At 49.4% G+C, this 20,656-nt stretch overlaps 1 protein-coding gene across 23 annotated transcripts in view; it reads left to right on the forward strand.

Annotated features, from left to right (window-relative positions):
- PPP6R3 (protein phosphatase 6 regulatory subunit 3) overlaps positions 1–20,656 on the forward strand; it is a 137,745-nt gene that overhangs the window by 67,420 nt on the left and 49,669 nt on the right. For all 23 annotated transcript variants that reach the window (XM_047070455.1, XM_047070456.1, XM_047070453.1 and 20 more), the window contains 6 exons: positions 651–883; positions 5,463–5,649; positions 8,750–8,887; positions 11,001–11,066; positions 13,819–13,931; positions 17,412–17,525. In XM_047070455.1, the coding sequence (XP_046926411.1) occupies positions 657–883; positions 5,463–5,649; positions 8,750–8,887; positions 11,001–11,066; positions 13,819–13,931; positions 17,412–17,525 (845 nt within the window). In that variant the 5' untranslated portion in view covers positions 651–656. The remainder of the gene's footprint in view (positions 1–650; positions 884–5,462; positions 5,650–8,749; positions 8,888–11,000; positions 11,067–13,818; positions 13,932–17,411; positions 17,526–20,656) is intronic.

A 20,656-nucleotide genomic window follows, 5' to 3' on the forward strand; every position in this document is an offset into this window, starting at 1 on the left:
ATGGCCGTGCCCTCGCTGTTGAGGAGGGGAGGAGGGAGTATATATGTGGCACGGTCAGTGTCAGATGGGTTTCCTAATAGCTGAGGGTGGCTCGTTTCCCTAATTCCTTAGCAACTAGCTTCCTCTTGTGTAGTTTCTTTGTGAAGAATGACACGGATCTGATCATTTTAGGACTCTCAGCTGTGAAAGTGCTGCTTGGTGGTGGTTATTTACTTAATTCTTTCATACTCCGAAGAATGCCGGACACTTTGGTCAAGTACTAGTCACTTGTTGCTGGAAGGTACTACCTCAGTGTCTGAATGTGCGCTTCCCCCGTAAGAGAGGGTTTACTTTCTTCCTTTCCCAGCATTACATTCTTAGCAAAGTATGGATGGCTTCATATTGCAGGTTGACATCATCCCAAGCTTTAGCGTTCTTTCAGCATTTTTAAATCAAAATTTTTTGTTTTCAATAAAAATATTTTCTTTTCTGAGAAGGAAAAGCCCTGCGAATTTTACTTATTTAGACAAGTACCTTATAGGCTCGATATGAAACTTACTGTACTTATGTGATGCAAGTTAGCATTTTAGACTGTGAAACTAAGCTGAAATTTGAAAAGTTAATATGTAAAGTTGAAATTTTATTTGAAATACTCTCTGCGTTTTGTTTAGACCAGCATGTTTTGGAAATTTGATCTTCATTCATCATCCCACATAGACACACTTCTAGAAAGAGAAGATGTAACACTGAAGGAGTTAATGGATGAGGAAGATGTTTTACAGGAATGTAAAGCTCAGAACCGCAAACTTATAGAGTTTCTGTTAAAAGCAGAATGTCTCGAAGATTTAGTCTCATTCATTATAGAAGAACCACCTCAAGACATGGATGAAAAGATCAGATACAAGTAAGAAAATTCAATCTTCTCTTTAGGGTGGGACTGAAGTGAAGTGGGGTAGAATCTTATCCTTGTCCAGCAATTCCCCAGGGCCGTCGTAGACCATTTAGAGTGTTAAGATGGTCAAGAGTGACAGACTCGGTGGAGCATGTAATCCATTCTAGAACCAAGTCCAGTGAAATCATAGGGTTTTAAAAAGGAGTGTTCTAAATTGCAGTCAGAAGGCTTTGTGGCAGGGCAACGTGCTTTGTCAACAGTGATGAAGTTTCTTAAAATAGTAAGACGATTCAAGTAAGTATTTTCTCTTCTTTGCAAGTAGGAAGCTAGAGACTACGTGACACCCCGAGATCATATGGCAGATCTAAGCCAGAGCTTGGGTTATGAAGACCGTTACTGATCAAATAAATTCTGACCTTCGTTAACTTCAGGGAACAGGGTCTTGGTGAACGTGAGTGGAGCTAAATTTAACTAGCTAGCGCCTTGGACCACCGTGGCGAGTTCACGTGCTCATCACTAGTTTCATCTGCTTACGGCAGAGCAGTAGTGCGCCGGGGTCCTTTATCCCTGTGTCTTGACTGCACTTGGACTGCACACTCCTACCGACTCCTGGTGAGCACTCCGTGTGTATTTAAAGTACCTAGGTCTCAGGGAGCTGTCCCTCCATGTCCAACTGTGTTGAAAGATTTGACTCCGTACCCCCCCACACCCGCCCCCCAAAATAGGGCGGATTCGGGAACAAAAAGTCCTTGATTCTGCATTAAATAAACTTAACGGAACAGGAGGAATTAAGGCTTTTAGTAGATCCTTCTTTGCCCTTTCTCCCCCAGTCTGTTCTTCTTTTCAGATACCTTTTTATTTCTTTCTGGGGAGAATTTTGCTGTCAGAGAAATAGTACTTACTAATGCCTTCAAGTTGCTAGCGACTTGGACCTTCAAGGAGGTGAGGTTATGTTCTCTGCCGGCCATTAAGATTGACAGTTAGCATTGGTGACAGCCTCTACTCAGGTCAGTGCCCCGAAAAGGAAGAGGAAAGAAATTTCGCAGCAGGAGCACTGGCGTACTCGCATCCCCCGGAAGCCGTTTTGGAATTCCCTTCACGGCGAACAACCCGCACGTGTGGGTGCCGCTCGTCTGGGGTTGTCCCGGCAGGAGCCAGTGCGCTGCGGGCTTCGCACCCAGCCTGCCTGGGAGGGGTGTCGACCTCCCCTCTTGGAACGCTTGAGCCAGAGGGCTTACCCTTCTGGGTCGGTTTCCTCACCTGCTGAACGAAGCTAATACCTCTGTGACTGGGAAGAGCAGGCACAGCACGTCTTCTGGAAGGTGCTTAGTTCACCGAAAAGTAGTCACGGCTTCTGTGGTACCGCCATGCTGGCGTTCTTTTGTGTTCCCTTTGAGGTTGCGAGAGCAGCGGTGCCTCCCTGGCCATGTGGCCTTCCGGATGGCACCGTCTTGAGGGAGCTTGACTTGAGCTGGGCAGGTGAGTTCTCCGCTGTAGTTCTGGCCTGGGAGGAGCCACGGGCTGTGCGTAAGGTACACAGTACACATAGCTAGATGCGCAGCGGGGTGTTTCAGATGGGACCTGAAAGCTCTTGGGGGTTAAGGTCGACTTAGAGTCATCTCAGGAATTTAGACTATTGTTTTGTAGAGTCTGGGTGATGGAGTGATTTCTGTGTTTTGTGAACCTCATCACTGTATTAGTCACACATGTGGATCGAAGTCATCACTGTTCTAAGCTGATGATCATACACAAGGTGTTAAAGGTTTGTCATTCTGTGCTAACCTTTTTAATTTTAATGACAGATACCTCCGTCCTAAACTATTTAGCAGAAATTTGATCCAGCAGAACTTTAACCCTCGGTTCCTAAGTAGTATAATAAATTCTAAAGCTAAGGTGCTGTTGTTTGGGCCAAGGTTCCCGCAGAGGGGCTGGGGCAAGAGGAGACCAGGAGGGGCTGCCGCCCTGAAGGCCAAGGGAAGCCAGGCTTCGGGAAAGAGAGATGGGACAAGTGGGTCGGGGCCGCTGCGCACAGGCCCCGTGACCGTTGGTGTCCGCGGCACAGAGCCCGTGGGCCCCGGCAGCGTGGGTTCTCTGGGGGGGGCGGAGGGGAGAGCCCGGCCGGGAGCTCTCTGAGGAGGAACTGGCGGCAAAGCAGAGACAGCTCTTCTGGCTAGTTTCCCTGGAAAGGAGCAGAGAGAGCAAGTGGGCGCTGCGGGCAGGTAGGAGTCGGGAGAGGTGTGCTGGTGGTGTCCTCCCCGGTGGGAGAAGTAGTGGGGGGTTTCTGTGCCGGTGAGGCCGTGTGCAGTCCAGTGGGAAATGACGGGGCAGAGGGAGGGAGCCATCCAGGGACGTGCTGTGCCTAAGCAGGCGGGAGGCCGTGTGGTCAGAAGGACAAGGGGAGGGAGGCTTTAGGAGCAGAGTCGGCCCTGGGGATGGGGAGGAGGAAGGAGCCCAGATGCAGGTGGGGGTGTAGCTACAGAGGAATCGGGGGGTCAGAGCCTGTGCTGGGGCCGGGGTGGGGGGGAGGGTGGCGCTTGCCGCAGGGTGGGATGGCGGGGGTCTTGGGGTGTTTTAGAAGCTCGTTTAATGTTTGAGAGGTAGGGAAGGGGAGAGAGAGAGGACCCCAGCCTGTCCAGAACCAGGACCTTGAGCCTTTCGTATAGTGCCCAGGCCCATACGTGTGCCTCTTTATCTAGGTCGTGTGTCTCAGTCACTGTGCAAAAACAGGTGAAAAATTCATTGAAAAAAGTTTTTAAATGCCTGTGGCCTCTTCGGGACCTCGTGTGTCAGAATTTGGAGAATACCCGCTACACGTTTGGTTTGCGGCCACGGTTGAGGCCACTACCTTTTACCGGTCCTTTATTTGCCAGCAATTTCAAATTGGGGTAATCGAGACAATATTCCCCCAACATCGTCCCCCAGTGTTCCCCGTAGTAGCATTTTGGAAGTTTTGTAAAGTGGAAAATATAGAGGAATACAAACAGTTAGCTTTTGTTTATTCCGGGCCCCCTTCCCAGTGTTTCGTATGTCATATCCTTCCACGTGAGGTAAATGCTGTTATCTTAATTTTGCAGACTTGGAAACTGAGGCCCAGGGAGGCTAAGGAACTTGCCCAAGGTCATGCAGCTTGTAAGTGGTAGAGATGGGAGTCTGAACCTAGGCGGTGCGACTCCAGAAGCTGCACCTGCACCCCGTGCATGATCCTGCCCCTGGCACAACGGTGACTTTATGTTGTGGCGTCTTTGAGCCCGTATGTTCCACAGAGTAGGAGAGAGAGACTTTAATTTGAGCCACAGAAGAGAGCTGTTTGATAATATGATCTTGATGCCCACACGCCTTCCAGTTCTGTTTTCTGTCTTTTCCCTACAAAGGTTCTTCTGGGGACACTCTTCTTGTTCTATTCCGTCTTCCGACCTCACCCCAGACCCTCGCAGAGGCTGCAGCTTTCTGGTCTGCCAGGGGCCTCGCAGCAGGCAGCCCTGGGGCGCCTCGAGGGGTGTGTTGTGTGTTCTAGACGGCAGTCCTCCCTCTTTCTTGTCCTACAGCCACTTGTGGCTGTCCTGTCACCTCCCTATCCTGGTCAGCCTTTGACTTGCCACCCCAGAGGACTAGTTGGTTCTGGATCCTGGCTGCTTGACGGGGCGGAGTAAGAGCAGAGGAGTGAGCTTGTGGCTAGGACGGCCGTGGCGTCTCCATTTGTTGCCATTGAAAACAGACGGGAAACTGTGGTAAAAGGAGTGAGTGGAGAAAACGGACCAGCTGTCTGGTTTTCAGAGAGAGAGAGAGAGAGTGCTCTGGTGGGCAGAGGCAAGCATGCTTTCGGGGTGCAGGTGTTTCCAGGGCCGTAGGGTCTGCGGAGAGGTCTGCGTCCCACAGCAGTGAGGTCTGACGGGGGCTGATCCTGGACCACCTTGCAAGGCTGGCTTGGAGAGCTCTTTTCCCGTATGCCGTTTCTCCACTTGGGTAGCTAGCTCAGGCTGACATCCTCCTCTCCGCTTCCCTATGTTAGAAGATTTGTTCTCTTAAGATGTGACATGGACTGGACACTTGGTAAGCGCCCCCAAAACAGCTTTCTGGTACCATTTGCAAGCCATGTGAAAATAGGCGTGGCCGGTCTCGGAACCTGCATGTGTCTTGAGCGAGTCCTTACGAGGTGCTGTGTGCGGGGCAGTTTCCTGGACACCAGCGTCCCCCGTGGTCGTCCTACAAGCCGGGCCACTTCCCACGTCAGAGCAGGCTGCTCAGGGCTGCAGCCCGAGGCTCTTGGCTGCCGCATCTCGCCAGGCCTGTCCTGTGGGAGAAGGCCCACGCCCTGCGGCGTGGCCTCCCCAGGCTCCCGAGCCCTGGCTGTGCTCTGGTTTTGTTGGGGAAAACGTGTCCTGTTACAGCTTGCTTTAGAAGTAATTCTTGAGACACGGTAGAAAATTCACTTTCATCTACAGGTTGGACACAATGGATTGACATGCTTTTCTAATTCCCAAAGGTGATTTTGTTTTTCACAAAATTTTAGGAAGCCTTTCTGATTTGTGTTTTTACTTTATGTCATGAAACTGTTAATACAGATGATGATACAAGTGTCCTGTTCTTCTAGGTACCCAAATATATCTTGTGAGTTGCTCACTTCTGATGTCTCCCAGATGAATGATAGACTGGGAGAAGATGAGTCCTTGCTAATGAAATTATATAGCTTCCTCCTAAACGATTCCCCCTTGAACCCACTACTTGCCAGTTTCTTCAGCAAGGTGCTAAGTATTCTTATCAGCAGAAAACCAGAACAGGTAAATATTATTTTCCAAAAGGTAAGTATTAGGGCTGATCATCCCCCTGAGATGATCCCCCATTTTGTTGCTTCAGTGTTCTGAGTGTGCCGTAAGTCCAGGTTCTGCAGAGGAAGAGTATACTTGAAATATACTGACTTACCACCGATTCACACGTTAATGAGCGTGTTCCCACTTGACATGTTCTTTTCCCAGTGCCCCACGGCTCCGTTATTTGGTTTACTTTGGTTTCCTCTTTTGACATATTTGGAGCATGAGAATGTGGGGTGTCCATCTGCGAAGGTAGCGAGCGGCGTGGCTCCTACCAAGTGGTTGAAGGGTCGTAGTGACTCTGGCAAAGTAAATTTTTAATTATCATTATTATTTATTTACTATTTGCATTCCCCTAATGATGAGCACAACAGATGAGGCTTTAAATCAAAAAGCTTTTCTAGAAGTGTAATTGATGATTAGTTTATGCCAATGGTCTGATTCCACTCAAAAACTTCAGTGTTTAGCGTGAGACGTCTCTGTTCAGACTGCTGTTCCTGTCCGGTAGTGCTGGGGGCAGAAATTCCTACGTTACTGTTGTGGCAGGAACCTCCCCCTCCCGTCCCCCCTCCCCAAACCCTCACGTCTGTTTTGTTCCTAAACAATTCAGATCCGCGTGGGAAATTTGTATTCTAAGGATCTGTGGCATGTGTAGTGGTTCTCAAAGTAGGGTTCCGGGACATGAATGCCACCTGAGAATTTGTTAGAAATGCAAGTTCTAACCACCTCACACCTAATGGATCAGACACTCTGGGGGTGGGGCCCAGCGATCTGGGATTTTTAATAAGCCTTCTTGGATGACTCTGATGACAATTTGAGAATCACAGCTGTGGTGGATATTGGTGTGAAAAAGGACGTGCTTACCAGGAGATTACGATCCGCTTACGGAAACACGCACCCAAGGAGCCACGAGGGCCTCGACGCTCAAGTACAGACAGATCTGCCAGAGAGCATCGAGCAAGGGTGTGATGCCGGGTGCAGTTGGTCCAGCCGGCCGGGCCTGGCCTCCTTCCTGATGGAAAACAGGCTCCGTGACCCGTCCTTGCTGTCAGCAGAGGGTTGAAGCTATTTTAGGCCCAGTCCGTCCGTCTGTGCCAAGGCAGAGTTTAGAAAGACGGGGTTGTTCTTTTCACGTTCTTAATTAAGCAGCATTACCCTCCTAAATGAGTTGGGATTGAAGTTCTCTTTTCTTAGAGAGTGAATCCCCAGTCATGGTCACTGTAACCCAGGTTGTCTTTCCCTGGTCTGCCTGCTGGGGAGAAGTGACAGCGCTGCTGGGTCTTATCCCATCAGCCCTAGTTACTCCTGGTCCTTTCGGATGGTTGTAGCCATTATCGAAACAGGTCTTTACACCTTCGTCGTGCCTTTTCTTTTCCCTCTGTGCTGGGGGAGTCCGAACCCCCGGGTCCCGGTTCTCACCAGACCTTCACTGTAGAGCCAGAACGCGCTGGAAGCTTTCTGGGACTCAGCATTTGCACGGCCTTCCAGGTCAGACCTCTCTGTGCAGAGGTGACGGCACGTGCCGATTAAACACTGAGAGACGGGCCTGGCCGCTCTGTTGTTTGTTGTGCTTCTTGGCTTAGGACTCTGAGTGGAGTCGCCCCTGCTCTTCTCGCTGTAGGAAGAGCTCAAACCTAGCGCCTCTCTCTCCCGTTGGGAGCTAAGAGTGTGAACGAAGGTGTCCCATCACATGATACGTTATTCGGAAGGGGCTGTGCAGCTGCAGGTGACGAAAAGCACGTCGACTCCGTCTGGCTTAACCGACGCGGACGTGCGTTCGCTCACGGGGCGGGAAGTCGAGCCGTGGGACGCCTTCCGCGTCGGGGGCTCGCACGTCAGGAGTGTCCTCCTCCGTCTAGGACGTGTTGCCGTCCTGGCTCTGCTGGCCACGGCACTGGCTGCAGTTCGTGCCTCGGGGCCCCACGTCCGGCGCCTTGCCACTGAACCCTGCGGTATGTGGGGCACATCTGACGTTTTCCTCTTTGCTCCTCTCCTCGTGCTTTTAAAAACCGTGTGACTCAGCTGTGAGTGGATTAACTTCTTGAAAGTTTGTGTTACAACGTGTCTAGAGAAGCAACGTATGATGGTTAGTCCTGCACTTGTGCCCGGTGGTGTGGAGCAGTTTCTGTCATCCCTGACTCTTACGCTTCTCCACGTGGGACAGTGGCAGGATTGTGGCTTTTGTGGCATACAGATCGAAGTTTAAACCTCAGGGCAGCCACGGTTTGGCCCTAGCGACATACTGAACTGGTCTGCGCCTCGGTTTCCTCATCTGTAACGCCGAGTGGGGCAGCCTCGCCTCGAGGGCTCTCGAGAGGTTTCGGTGAGATTAGCGGCCGCCACACTGGTCGTGTTGCTTCTGGGACTTGTGAAGGGACCCCGGGTGGCTCCGGACAGAAGGCGCAGCAGGGTGTGCAGGACAGAACCAGCTCCCTCTTCTGGCACAGAAGAGAGACCCAGGTGGCCTCTGGGTGTTTCCATGTCCCTTCTGTGCAGCTGCCCGTCCCTCCCTCACCCCTCCCTGTGGGAACCCGGTCAGGTGAACCCAGATGAAACCCAGATGTGATGTTTCTCTAGCAGGTCACTTAGCTACTTAGACTGACGTAGAAATGCTTTTTGCTTTGAATTTTTTTTCTTAACTTGCTGGAGTCTAATTAGGATTTTGAATATTCTGCATTTCCGTGCAAAGTCTAATGGATTTATATTTATGTCCATAAACTGTTAAATGGTATATTCTCATGCTCGTTATTAGGGTATTAAATTCTTTATCCTTATTCTTTGAAAGTTAGTAATGACAGTGAACAGAAAAAGACTCTGTTATGATGTGTTTATATTAAGGAATGCGTGATACTTGGGGAGATTTTTTTCCTAAGGGGTTTGTGTACTGTAACAGCCAGCAGCTCTCCGGTTTGGTTTTATGTCTGATGACTGACTCCATGTCTGCCAGTCCTCGGCGGAAGGTGGTGGTGGGCTCTGAGGGGGCGGGTCCGGGGGTCAGGGCGGGGTAGGACCTAAAGTTGACAGTTGTGCCCATTTCCATGTCTTTCAGTTTCGGTTTGTTCTCCTCTAGATCGTGGATTTCTTAAAGAAGAAACGTGATTTTGTAGACCTTATTATAAAGCACATAGGAACTTCGGCCATCATGGATTTGTTGCTCAGGCTCCTGACGTGCATCGAGCCTCCGCAGCCCAGGCAGGACGTTCTGAATGTGAGTAGAATCATGACCCCCGCACCGGGGCTGCTGGGAGCTGGGAGCCCGGAGGGATTCCAGGAGGTTGGGAGAGGAGAGTTGTCTGGGAAACCGGGGCAGGGGTGAGGGGTGGGGGGAGAGGGCAGGGGGAGGAAGGAAGGTTGTTCGTAGGAAGAGATTCAGGTTTTGCAGGACTGGTTTTCCGGGCGTGCACATCTGTAGGTGCCTGGGGTGCTTTGGGAGGGGCTCCCCAGCCTTTGCCGGTTTGTTTCTCGGCGGGATGGGTCGAGGATGGGTCTTAGAGCTGCCCTGGTGGTGCGAGCGGAAGGTTGGGAGTGAGAAATCTCGGCGTCACTCTTGAGACCGTGGCCACCCTGCAGGGTCTGGCCGCAAGGACACGTGTGGCTGTTTCCAGGAAATCCGTCTTCACAAGTAACTTTCTTCTTGTGGGCAGTTAGGAGCGTGGGATAAGTGGGAGAATGGAGATTGATTTTCAAAAGCATACATTTTAGAATTCTGGTAGGTGATGATTTTCGGATCCGTGTGCCTCTTGAAGAGCTTTCTTAAGTGGAATTTGGGTGGAACGAGTAACTTAAAGATGAAGTTCCTCACGGGCTCTTATCTTTGCCTGTTCTTCTTGTCTTCTGGCTCCTCCTCTCTCATTCTCTTCACTGCCTTCTTCCAGAACCTTCCCCAGTCCATTCCATCCTTAATACTCCACTTTGAACCTTAGCACTTACTTGTTTCTTTGAAGTCCGTTTTATTGGCAATGCCTTTCTTATTTTACGTACGTATGTATATATATACGTATGTATGTATGTATTTTGAGAGAGAGCTCACGCGAACGGGGGGAAGGGTAGAGGGAGAGGGAGACACAAAATCCGAAGCAGGCTTCAGGCTCTGAACTGACAGCACAGAGCCCTTTGCGGGGCTCGAACTCACAGACTGTGAGATCATGACCTGAGCTGAAGTCGGACGCCTAACTGACCGAGCCACCCAGGCGTCCCGGAGTATTAAGTGCTTCTTAATGGATGTGGGGCAGGTTAGCTCACAGTCCTCAGTTTCCCTCCTTTTCCCTGGGTGGTCAGGACCCTCCGCCCCGTCCCCTCAGACATCATCCGGGAGCTCAGCTCTCCCCCCCCCCCCCCCCCCGCCCTGCTGAATCAAAGTCTGCGCTTGAGCAAGACACCCAAGGAGGGGGATTCACGTCCCCGTTTTAAAACTGGTCTTAAAATGTGAAGTGGGACCTCTAGCTGTGTGCCCTCTGGTAGCTTCGTGTGCAATTTCCTTTGGGCACCGCCCTCCTTGAGGACCAGACAGCTGGGCCTTCAGCAAAGTGTGTTTGATTTCTTGCCACCCGGCGCCACGCCTCCCCCCTTCTCCTTTAACCTTTGGGTTTCGCTCGTTTGGGGGTTGTTTTTGTTTTTGTGTGTCCTTTCGCGGTTGCGAGTGCTTTGTTTGTTACGGTGTTCCTGTCCGTGCGCAACTAATACTCCACTAGCTGACTTGTGATTTATTCTTCCTCACTCCTTTCCTCTTCCTGTTGGCAGTCCCAGCAGTACCTCACGTGTGGAGGGGAGATTGTTCTGGTCAGGATACCAGCTCTTTACGAACTCGTGACGGGGCAGACACACTCTCCTGCTGTGGGGTACTGCCCCCGTGCTTCCTGTGGCTGCTTTGGTTTTGAGTCTGAAGGTTCATCATATGTTTTAACCCAGAGGCCTGATACCAAATACTGCTTTCGTCAGTGTTTCTGAAGCTGTCTGAAAGCGAAGATGTACATACGCTTATAGAAGATGTATAAATTCCACCTGCCCTCAACAGTCAGAACACAGACCCCTTTAGTGGGTGGTGTCTGAGAATTACTCTGTGGCCGAGAAGCTGATGGTAGAATTTCTATGTGTGGGAACTGTAATTTGGGGCATAGTTGGTACTGTTGGCTGCTGTTTAAATAATATATTCACTGGCATTTTCCTTGGGGGACTTTTAATTTCCTGTAGTGTTCAAAGTCCAGAGAAACCTGTAACATTCCACTTAAAATGTGATGGATATTTCCAAGTATGTTAATCTTCATTGGGGCTTGAACAAAAGCCACGCATTGCTATGATTACCTCTACAATGTGTTTTACAGTGGTTAAATGAGGAGCAAATTATCCAGAGGCTTGTGGAAATAGTTCATCCATCGCAAGAAGAAGACGTAAGTTCTCTTGTGCGACTGTAAACTCGATGTTCTTGTTTTGTTTTTTAAAAAGCAACCGTGTTTATGTGCACAGAACATAATTGTACGAGACGTGAAGGTAGAGGACAGGTGTTGTTAAAGTTGACCGTTTTCTAAACACTGAAGGGTTTAAAAAATACTACATTTTCCTGTTGCCCAGAACTTTTCCGGAAATGTGGAAGACAGCAGGCCCCGGTTCCAGCACCGTCTCCCGGAGCTGGGATTTTGTGCTGCGTCTGCTCGCCTTTGCCGCAGACCTCCGTCCACACTCCTTTTTTCTTGCGTGCACATCTTGAGCCCAAATGGTGTGGCCACATCTGCACTTGTTTGTCTCTGTTCTGGCTAAAGCTTTCCGGGCGGCACCTCAGAATCTTCGCCACCACCGGACCCCTAGAGCGTTGGGCTCCTGGCGGTGGCACTTCCTGGCCTGGCTCACGGCGCTCACGTGAGGGTTTGGCTTTGTCCCGGGTGCTGATGACGGACTTGGCAATAGGATCGAGGCCGGGTTGGAGCATGAAGACAGAGCTGTGTGCCCAGCGGATGCCCGTGCGGGGTCGGGGAGGGGTCCCCGGGACCAGCCCGTCCGCCTCGTGGAGGGACCCGTCACTCTGCGCCTCTGCTGCTGCTCTGGCTGCCACCTTCAGCAGGGCTGGGCCACGCGGGATTGCGGGCGTCCAGCCCTTTCTCCCCACGCACGTGGCACTTCTGTGGGGCTCAGCCTACTATCTGTGAAGGGGCTGCTTTAAAGTAGAGGCGGGGAGGTCGGGGGACCCTCCCTTAGGCCTCTAGGTGGCCACTTAGTTCGAAGAGTGAGCCCCACGGAGGAGTAGCACAAAGCTAGGCGTGTGTCCCCGGAGGACATTTGGCTCACAAAGGTGAATTTTCTATCGAGGTTGAGTTAGCCCCTTCTACTCTGGTGCACTCAAAACCTTTGCTACCTGGAGTTCAGCTGAAACGGGCTTTTCCAAAAAAAAAAAAAGTTAATCATTAAAGGTGCTATTCGTTCCCGTCTTGCCCTCGGGACCGTGCAGCTGGCGCTCCCCTCGGTGTCGTCACTGCCGACGTCAGAACACAGTCCCGCACACGCTTGTGCCGTGCCGGTGCTCGAGTGCGGGAGCCCTGCCCAGCGGGAGCCCACCGTCTGGTTGGGGTGGTAACCCCTCCCGTGCCGGGGGGTTGGGCGCTTCCCGAGCACGCTTCCCGTGTGACCCAGGTGTGGCCAGTGCGGGCCGTGGAGAGAGGTGACAGGGAGCGCGGCCCGTGCCCCTCGGGGGGAGTATGTGTCCGTGGACGAGGCTTGCCTTTCGCCAGGTTCACGTTCCTGAACGGCAGAGCTTGATTACTCAACGGGAAGTTAGTTACACCTGCCTGCGAGGTTCAGGAGAAACTGATAAAGGAGAAGCCCGGCTCTGCAGCTTTCTTTTTTCTTTTTTCAAGGACAAAGCATTTGGGGGCATTAACACCTTCTTTACTTGCCTTGCAAGAAGGTTAATTTTGCCTCTGGACAGTCCTGTTAATACTTCTGTTTTGTATTATGGGATACGTTATATGCTAAAATGGCACTGACCGGTTTGTGTTCGTGAAGGAAACGTCAGGCTCCTAATTCCGGTCAGTGGATTTTGCTGTCCTGGCGCGTGTCGTCATCTGTGCCACAGGATCGCTGTCGACCGTGCCCGTGTCACGTGCCACAGAACGTGATGCGCGCGGGTGCTGAGACTTCGGACCTTTCCTGGCAGGCTGTTACACCACACACGAGGAGAACATGCAGTATTTGTTACCCATTGGCATATTCCAGGAAGCTTTGTCTTTTTTTTTTTTTTTTTTTTTTTTTGGTTAACGTCCATTTATTTTTGAGAGAGAGGCAGAGAGTGCTTGCACGCGAGTCGGGGGGGGGAGCGGGGAGAAAGGGAGAGAATCCAAAGCAGGCTCCACGGTGTCAGCCCAGGGCCCGACACGGGGCTGGAACTCACCAGTGAGATCATGACCTGAGCTAAAGTCAGACACTTAACCGACTGAGCCACCCAGGAACCCCTGTCTTTATTTTTTAAATCAGTGCCAATTTAAAAGCTAATTTATGAGCTTCTATGCTAATAAGAGTATATACAGTTGACCTTTGAACAACACAGGGGCGAGGGGTGCCAACCCCTACGAAGTCGAAAATCCACGTAAAAGTTTGGACTCCAGACGCTTAACTGCTGATAGCCTGCGATTGACCATAAGCCTTGCCGATCAGGTCAGCCGTCAGTTAGCACATAGATTGTGGATGTGTTCTGTGCACGTTCTTCTAATAAAGTAAGCTAGAGGAAAGACAGTGTTGTTAAGAAAGTCCTAAGGAAGAGAAAACACATACTTACATGAGTATGGTACTGTATTAAGAAAATCCGCATGCAGTTCAAACCCGTGTTGCCAAAAGGTCAGCTGTATTTGGGGACGTGTTTTTTTCAAGTTTTCACTTGTCGAAATTCTTCCTTGCCAGAACTTTGATCACATGTCCCTACACATGGAAATCTGTATCGTGCAGTGTTGTTACATGGAGCTCATTAGCCTGGCAGACTAAATTGCTCGTGTCTTTACCTGCGTGACTTCTTTTGAGCTTGACTTTCTGTTCACTGCAGCTTATTATGGCCAGTGTTAATTTGTGTTATTTCTTAAGCATTTTCTTCTCTAATGTTTTATTACAAATTTGACATTTGACGTGTTTGATAGTTAAAATTGTACTTTTTCCCTTTAGCGGCATTCAAATGCTTCACAGTCACTTTGTGAAATTGTTCGCCTGAGCAGAGACCAGATGTTACAGATCCAGAACAGTTCAGAACCAGATCCCCTGCTCGCCACTCTAGAAAAGTATGTTTCAAAGTCTGTTCTTGTTCTTTGTTCTTATTGATGCTGTTTGACGTGTTACCATTGTGAGTGTTGGTAAGTCTTCCTTGTGTGGGAATCGTGTCCCTGCAAAGTCCCCTCGGGTGGGTGAGAAGGTAGGAGAGCCGGCTTATCTGACCTCAGCTGTCTGTGGGGCCCGCTGGAGACCCACAGGGTAAGAAGGTGAATAAATGACATTTGTGTGTGGACTTTCAACTTTCAAGTAGTTGTAAACTAGAATTCTGTAAAGCCATCATAAGAGGGGGTGGCCGCAGTAGAACTGTAGTCACTGCCCCACAAGTCTTTGGTGAAGAGTCTTATACACAACCTAATTTGACCCATTTTAGTCCATGGTTCTTACTAGAAGCTCTTCTTAGTGTTTACTGTATCTTTGCAGCTGACTAGGGGCAACCTGACCAGACCTGATGGAAGGGTCACAAGCCCTATATGTTCTGTGTCTTTGAACTGCTCGTGCCCTTATTTTGAGACCGTGCCTTTGAGCAGCCATCTCCCGTTTGGGTGGAAGATAGCTTGGGGGTGCTGTGCTGTTCCGAAATATGCGAATGGCCAACCCGTAGGTATTAGTTTCTGTAGATTCACAAATTTTCTGAAAGAATGCTTACCATCAAGCTTGGGCATACATTCGACCTGCATCCACACGGCTGCAGGCTGTTGGCATAAAGAAGAATCAGGCATTTCCGCCCTTCAGATGAGTAAGTAGAGAGGGTGCACACACCGTGAGCGGTGAGGTACGAGTGGCGGCCTTGCTTCAGTGCACGGCCGCTCTTGTCCTCTTGCGATCCTTCTGTACGTTGACGTTCATGTGGCTTCTTTTGGCTTAACTACCTGGAAGGTCCTTTTATTCAAATAAAACATTTGTGTGTATTACTTACCTGGCAAGTGTGAGATGAGCGAGGACCAAATTAGAGACGTCGTAACTTTTTTAGTCTGTCATCGGAGAAGCAGAGTTGCGTTTTCCCAGTGAGTATTGTTGACTAGGAAGGAGTTGACTAATTCTCTGAGGGAGCGAAACAGATTATTGGTTCCTGAGTGATATGTCATTTTACCCATCCCATTTCCGTTATTCTTGGCTTTATGGCATATGTACTCTTTTTATAAATATAAGACATTCCGCATTCAAATACCAGTAATCATAGTATTAGGTTGAACCACGTCAAATTGCCATTTGAGTAGGGTAAAAACATATTGAATACCAACAGTCTGTGGTTCATGACAGCAGTTGTCCAACAGAAATAAAAGATGTAATTTTAAATTACCCAGTAGCCACATTTAAGTAAAAAGTGAAATTAATTGTAATAATTATTTAATCTAATTGATACAAAATACTTGAACATCAGCTCATTTAAAAAATTATTGAGGTATTCTACATTCTTTACCCAAAGTTTTGGAAACCCAGCATATATTTTACACGTAGGACAGATCAATTGAGACTAATTGCAGTTTGAGTACAGTGGCCTCATGTGGTTGACTCTGGCCACCTGGGACAGCAGGTTCGCCTTGAATGTCAGACTGACCAACATTAATCGCGGAGTTTCAGCGCCACCAGAGCCCTCTCAAATGTGGAATCTGACCCATGAAGCCTCTGTGTGGACTAGCTCTTAGAGTTCAAGCTGTGTCTTTAGTCCTGGATCAGCTATAAATTGAATTATACAGGTACATACTCAGAATTGACATCATTAAATACTAGTTGGAGTAAATTTCTTCAAACTCGTGGACTTGAGGAGTCAGGAGTCCCATGCTATCACTGAGTTAAATCTTCACTGCACTTAGCAGTGGGGAGACTTACTCTATAACAGCGCCTCCCACACTCTTGAGATGAGAACCAGCCCCTTTTAATACCACACATGCTCCCACGTTATGGTGGTTTCTTAGTGTCTGTTGATTAAGAAAATGCACAGTGACCAAAGGCTTCTACAGGGTTGGCAAACTTACTAATCGTAATAGCATTTGTATATAGTTGATATATTGTTAGGTAGTAATGTATAATACCTGTTTGTTTGACAAATTATGGTGTAATGTAGCAATATTATATTTTTTAAGATTTTAACGTTTATTTGTTTTTGAGAGAGAGCGAGCGAGCGAGCAGGGGAGGGCTAGAGAGAGAGGGAGACACAGAATCCGAAGCAGGCTCCAGACTCTGAGCCGTCAGCACAGAGCCCGATGCAGGGCTCAAACCCACGAACCGTGAGATCGTGACCTGAATTGAAGTCGGATGCTTAACCCACTGAGCCCCCCCAGGCACCCCTGTCTATTGTGGTTTCAAGCTGCTAAGTAAGAACATCACTTGAACGAGAAGGTGGACGTCTATAGTTGGTCGCCGTGTCCATACTCCTCTACCTGGGGTGAGGCTGCTATTTGAAGAATAGACATATTTACTGTGAAAAAGCTGTCTGTTTTCCAGAGCTCAAGCCCAAACCTAGTATTTATTCTCTGGACTGCCATGCGTTGAGTAGCGTTTACGGTGCTGTTTTGGGCCAAGGTCTCACAAGGGGTTTCAGTGCTGGTCTGGGAGTGTGTGAGAGCTCCTTCCAGCAAGGGGGTCCTCTGAAGTTAGGCACCGGTTGTATTTGCTTCCCCCAAATAAAAGGAGATTCTCCTGCTTGCTGCCCTAGCCTGGAGAGGGCGGCGGTGTTGGGCTGCGGCGGGCCCAGCTGTCCTCCGCATGACTGGCGTCTCCGCTGGGTGTGCAGCGGGGGCTCCCCAGCTGTAGGCCCCATTGTACGGGAGACCCCAGTTCTAATTCACTTGGATTCGGAAATACTGAGATCCTGAGAAACTGAGATTTTTCCTTGAGAACACCCATGTAAGTTTACCTAACAAGTTCCCCTTGTGTTTTACATTGATCATGACCTTGAATATGTAATGGGAAGAGCCAGCCCGCAGAGAATACTTTTTGGGCAGTAGTTCAGTCAGATCCATTTCATTGCTACCGTGTTACTTTGATTTACCAGATTTTAATTAGAGGGTAAAATGCAACAATTGATCTTGTCTTTTACCTGTTTCAGATCTTAGTTAATTATACATCAGTGCCTTTGTGGGAAAACACTTGTGGGTTCTATTTTCCTTTTTGAAAAATTACCCTTCTTTTGTGGGACATAGAGTTCCAAATCTTATTACCACCCACAGCTACCACCGCCACCACCCGGGTCTCAGTGGGAGGTGACCGCCAATCTTGAAGTATTTGTTGGCTCTCGCCAAGATTGGCAAAGGCCAGCAGGGCCCAGGTAATTCTGCTGAGGCGGCGGGGTGGGGCGAGTAGGAAAGCGTATGTGGGAGAGTTGCATTTCTAATAAGCAGGATCACTTGTGTGCTCTAATAAATGTATTAAAAATAAAACATTAAGTAAAACGGATACTTGCCTTACCGGTAGCGTGATTTTTTTTCTCTGACGTTACTGTTAAATGATGTTACGGTTAGCACTTGACTGTTGATTTGTCTCCCCAGGCAAGAAATTATAGAACAGCTTCTATCAAATATTTTTCACAAGGAGAAAAATGAATCAGCCATCGTCAGTGCAATCCAGATATTGCTGACTTTACTTGAGACACGGCGACCAACGTAAGCTTTCCTTTTGTCTTACAGCAACGAGCCATGTTGTCGTGCTTTTAGATTTCCTAAAAGTGCAGAGTCGTTGGTTGATAAAGTGCAACATCATGCCCTTGAATTGCAGGTGCCGAATCTTTTTCCACCACATAAACTGTAAGTTAGTTTTATGTGAATGTGGTAGGTAGGGATATAGTTTGGTGACGCTGTTTATGGGCAGCGTCTGGGTATTTGTACCAGTTATGAAAACGTTGCTGTAAGTGCTGTCATAAAACGCGTCACAGCGGAGAAGCTTCTTTCCTAATTATGAAAATGGAAAAGAGGTGTTCTCCTGGTCGGTGGGCAGCTCTCTCTCCTCCACGCAGCGGTTCAGGGACTTTCTGTCTTGTGATTCTTTCCTCCTCGTGCTAGCTTGAGGCTTCACATTGAGCCTTTGGGGGTTTCACATGTGAGGCCACTGCAGTTGGTGAGGCTGTTTTAAAATGGATGGGCAGGTGGCTTGAGGCCTTTACGGCAAAATTTGAGCAAAGTGAGAACCGGAAATGTGGTGTGCTTCCCCCAAGTGTTGTGTCCCGGGCCAGCCGTTTGTGTTCGTCGTGTCATTCTTCACAGTTTATGTCCACTGCTGGCTAATTCGCTTAGCGATCATCAGCGTTTTCTGATGGTTCCCTGGAGCATGAGAAGAGGTACGTACCCGTAAGCATTGCAGGAGTATGTGGTTTAGAGATTAGAGTTTGTGTTTTCTCACTCGCTGTTGGATTTATCCGCTAAACCAGAGGGCATGAAGAGGACAGAAAAGGGCTGCCGTCAGCAGATGAAAATCTCGGCCGTCCAGGGTTTCTGGATGTGTTTCTAACGATGTAATTTTGGTTTCTAGCAAAGTAGTGAGGACAGCCATTCTGCTTCCCAGATACCTGATCTCTTGTCCTGGTCTGTTGAGTTCTTGGTTAGCGGTCGGGGAAGGGCAGTCTGGCAGCCCTGCTTCAAATGCCTTGTAATTTGGAGATTGCGTCTGCAGCTTTGACCGTGTCTTCTGTAAATTCTGTGTCAAGTCACGTAACCGGCAACTTCTCAGGCGTCAGTCGGGTGGCGCGGGACTGTCATCCTGCTGGTCCTGCCTCACGGTGGTGGCACCATCTCTGAAAATGGTCTGGAAGCACCTGAAGCGGTGTTGGTGGCTTAGACCAGCTGCCCTGCCTTGAGAGGGCTACTTCTGAGAACAAGGATGCATCTTTGTGTCTAGAAGAGAAGAACCACACCGCTGTGCAGCCTAAAGCAGAGGAGATACCCCAGTAAGAGGAGGAAAGTTCTGACCAGAAGGAACCTGTCTTCAAATCAGAAAGGTTTATCAAATACTAAACAAGATTAAATATTAGGGGGGGAGGGCTCAGATTCTAGCCTTTTCCTGATGAGCTTTCTGAATCCCAAGAAGAAAGGATAAATCCTGAAGGTATCTGGCTAAGAAGTCGTGGGTCAACTACAAAGCGAATCGGACTGCCAGGCCTGTTCTCTGTGCATGTGAATAGATCTTCCGTGGGTGTTGTAACTGGATACTGGAAAGCAGGGCAGGACTGCGACCCTGACGCGCCGTTGCTGGTGTGTGGGGGCGGGAGAGCCATTTTAAAGCCTCTGTGACCTCAGTGTGCCCATCTGGTTTCTGTTCAGCGGGTACGTTTTGTGAAGACTGTACTTTGCCGAAACCAACGGAAAATAAGTTAGAATAAAGAACTCGAAGGGATAATATTGGTAAAATTGATGATAAATGAAATGGATGGGGGGCGGGGTGAGCATTATTAACATGAACGTGAAGGTTAACTTTTAAGAAAGAATCATTGAATAAGTCACGTGTTGGGGAAAACAATGAATTTTAGATTATTTTAATAAAACTTAAGACACGAGATGGGGTAAGTTAGTATGTATGTTGGTTCTTGTCTTACACCAAGGAACTGAGGTGCACTCACAGTTTTTCTCATCTTGATAAATTATAGTTCAGATACATTTTCCATAAATGTAGAGTAGTAGGCTGTGACAGTCCCGAAGCTCCCTAGGGGGCAAGGAGGGCCGAGAAACCTCAGAGCTGTAGGCACAGGGTAATTTGCATACACCTGCAGGCCCTTCCCCGGGGAGCCGCGGTGGCGGTGGCAGCGGCCGTGGCAGGCAGAGCCGGGCAGACGAGAGAACACTCCGCTTTGCCCCGGGCGCGAGGAACCAGAGCAGCGGCCTTTGGGCAGAATGCACGATCCCCCTCCGTGATCCTCCTCTACCCTCTCTCCTGCTGAGCGAAGCTCTTTGGCTCCTAAGGACACGCTCTAGCCCCGAAGACACAGCTGGAGACCATTTGCAGTAGGCAGAAGGAACCGCAAAAAACCCTCTAGCCCACAAGACAGGCGGGGACGCATTATGGGCCCCTCGCACTGAAGCGAGGTCAGTGAGACCTAAGGGCCTGTCAGCTGCCTGAGACAGGCTAGCCCAAAACAACATTTTCCCCATCGGCAGTCCCGGTTCCCTGGGCTGATGGGGCAGGAGAGGCCAGTGTGGAAGGAGACCCTGCGGGCACAGGAGCAAGCTTAAAGGGTAGAACCTCCAAAGACTGAGCTAAAGAGTGACGGGGGGAAGACCTTGGCGAACCAGCCCTAACTGTAAACACGAAGTAAGGGGACACACACCTGAAGTCTGGAGTGGGCTGAGGTCACGGCAGCAGCAGAACCGAGACCTAGGCCAGCCGCTGACTGGAGGGGGAGGTGAACCCCGCCTTGAGGGCCTGGAGAGAAAGGGGTGTGTGTTCTAGAAACACTTACTGCCCTACGCGACTTGCCCACCTTTCCACGAAAAATTATAAGACGAGCAAGATTAAAAAACCCCGAAAACTCAAGAGCAGGAGTAGTCAACAGACCGAGATTTAAAAATGCTGGGGGGCGCCTGGGTGGCGCAGTTGGTTAAGCGTCTGACTTCGGCCAGGTCACGATCTCACGGTCTGTAAGTTCGAGCCCCGCGTCAGGCTCTGGGCTGATGGCTCGGAGCCTGGAGCCTGTTTCCTATTCTGTGTCTCCCTCTCTCTCTGCCCCTCCCCCGTTCATGCTCTGTCTCTGTCTGTCCCAAAAATAAATAAATAAAAACGTTGAAAAAAAAAATTTTTTTTAAAATAA

This window comes from Lynx rufus, unplaced genomic scaffold, assembly GCF_022079265.1.
Source record: "Lynx rufus isolate CCGP_SWC_20201006 ecotype Redwood Valley unplaced genomic scaffold, mLynRuf1.p SCAF_9, whole genome shotgun sequence".
Classification (NCBI taxonomy): Eukaryota; Metazoa; Chordata; class Mammalia; order Carnivora; family Felidae; genus Lynx; species Lynx rufus.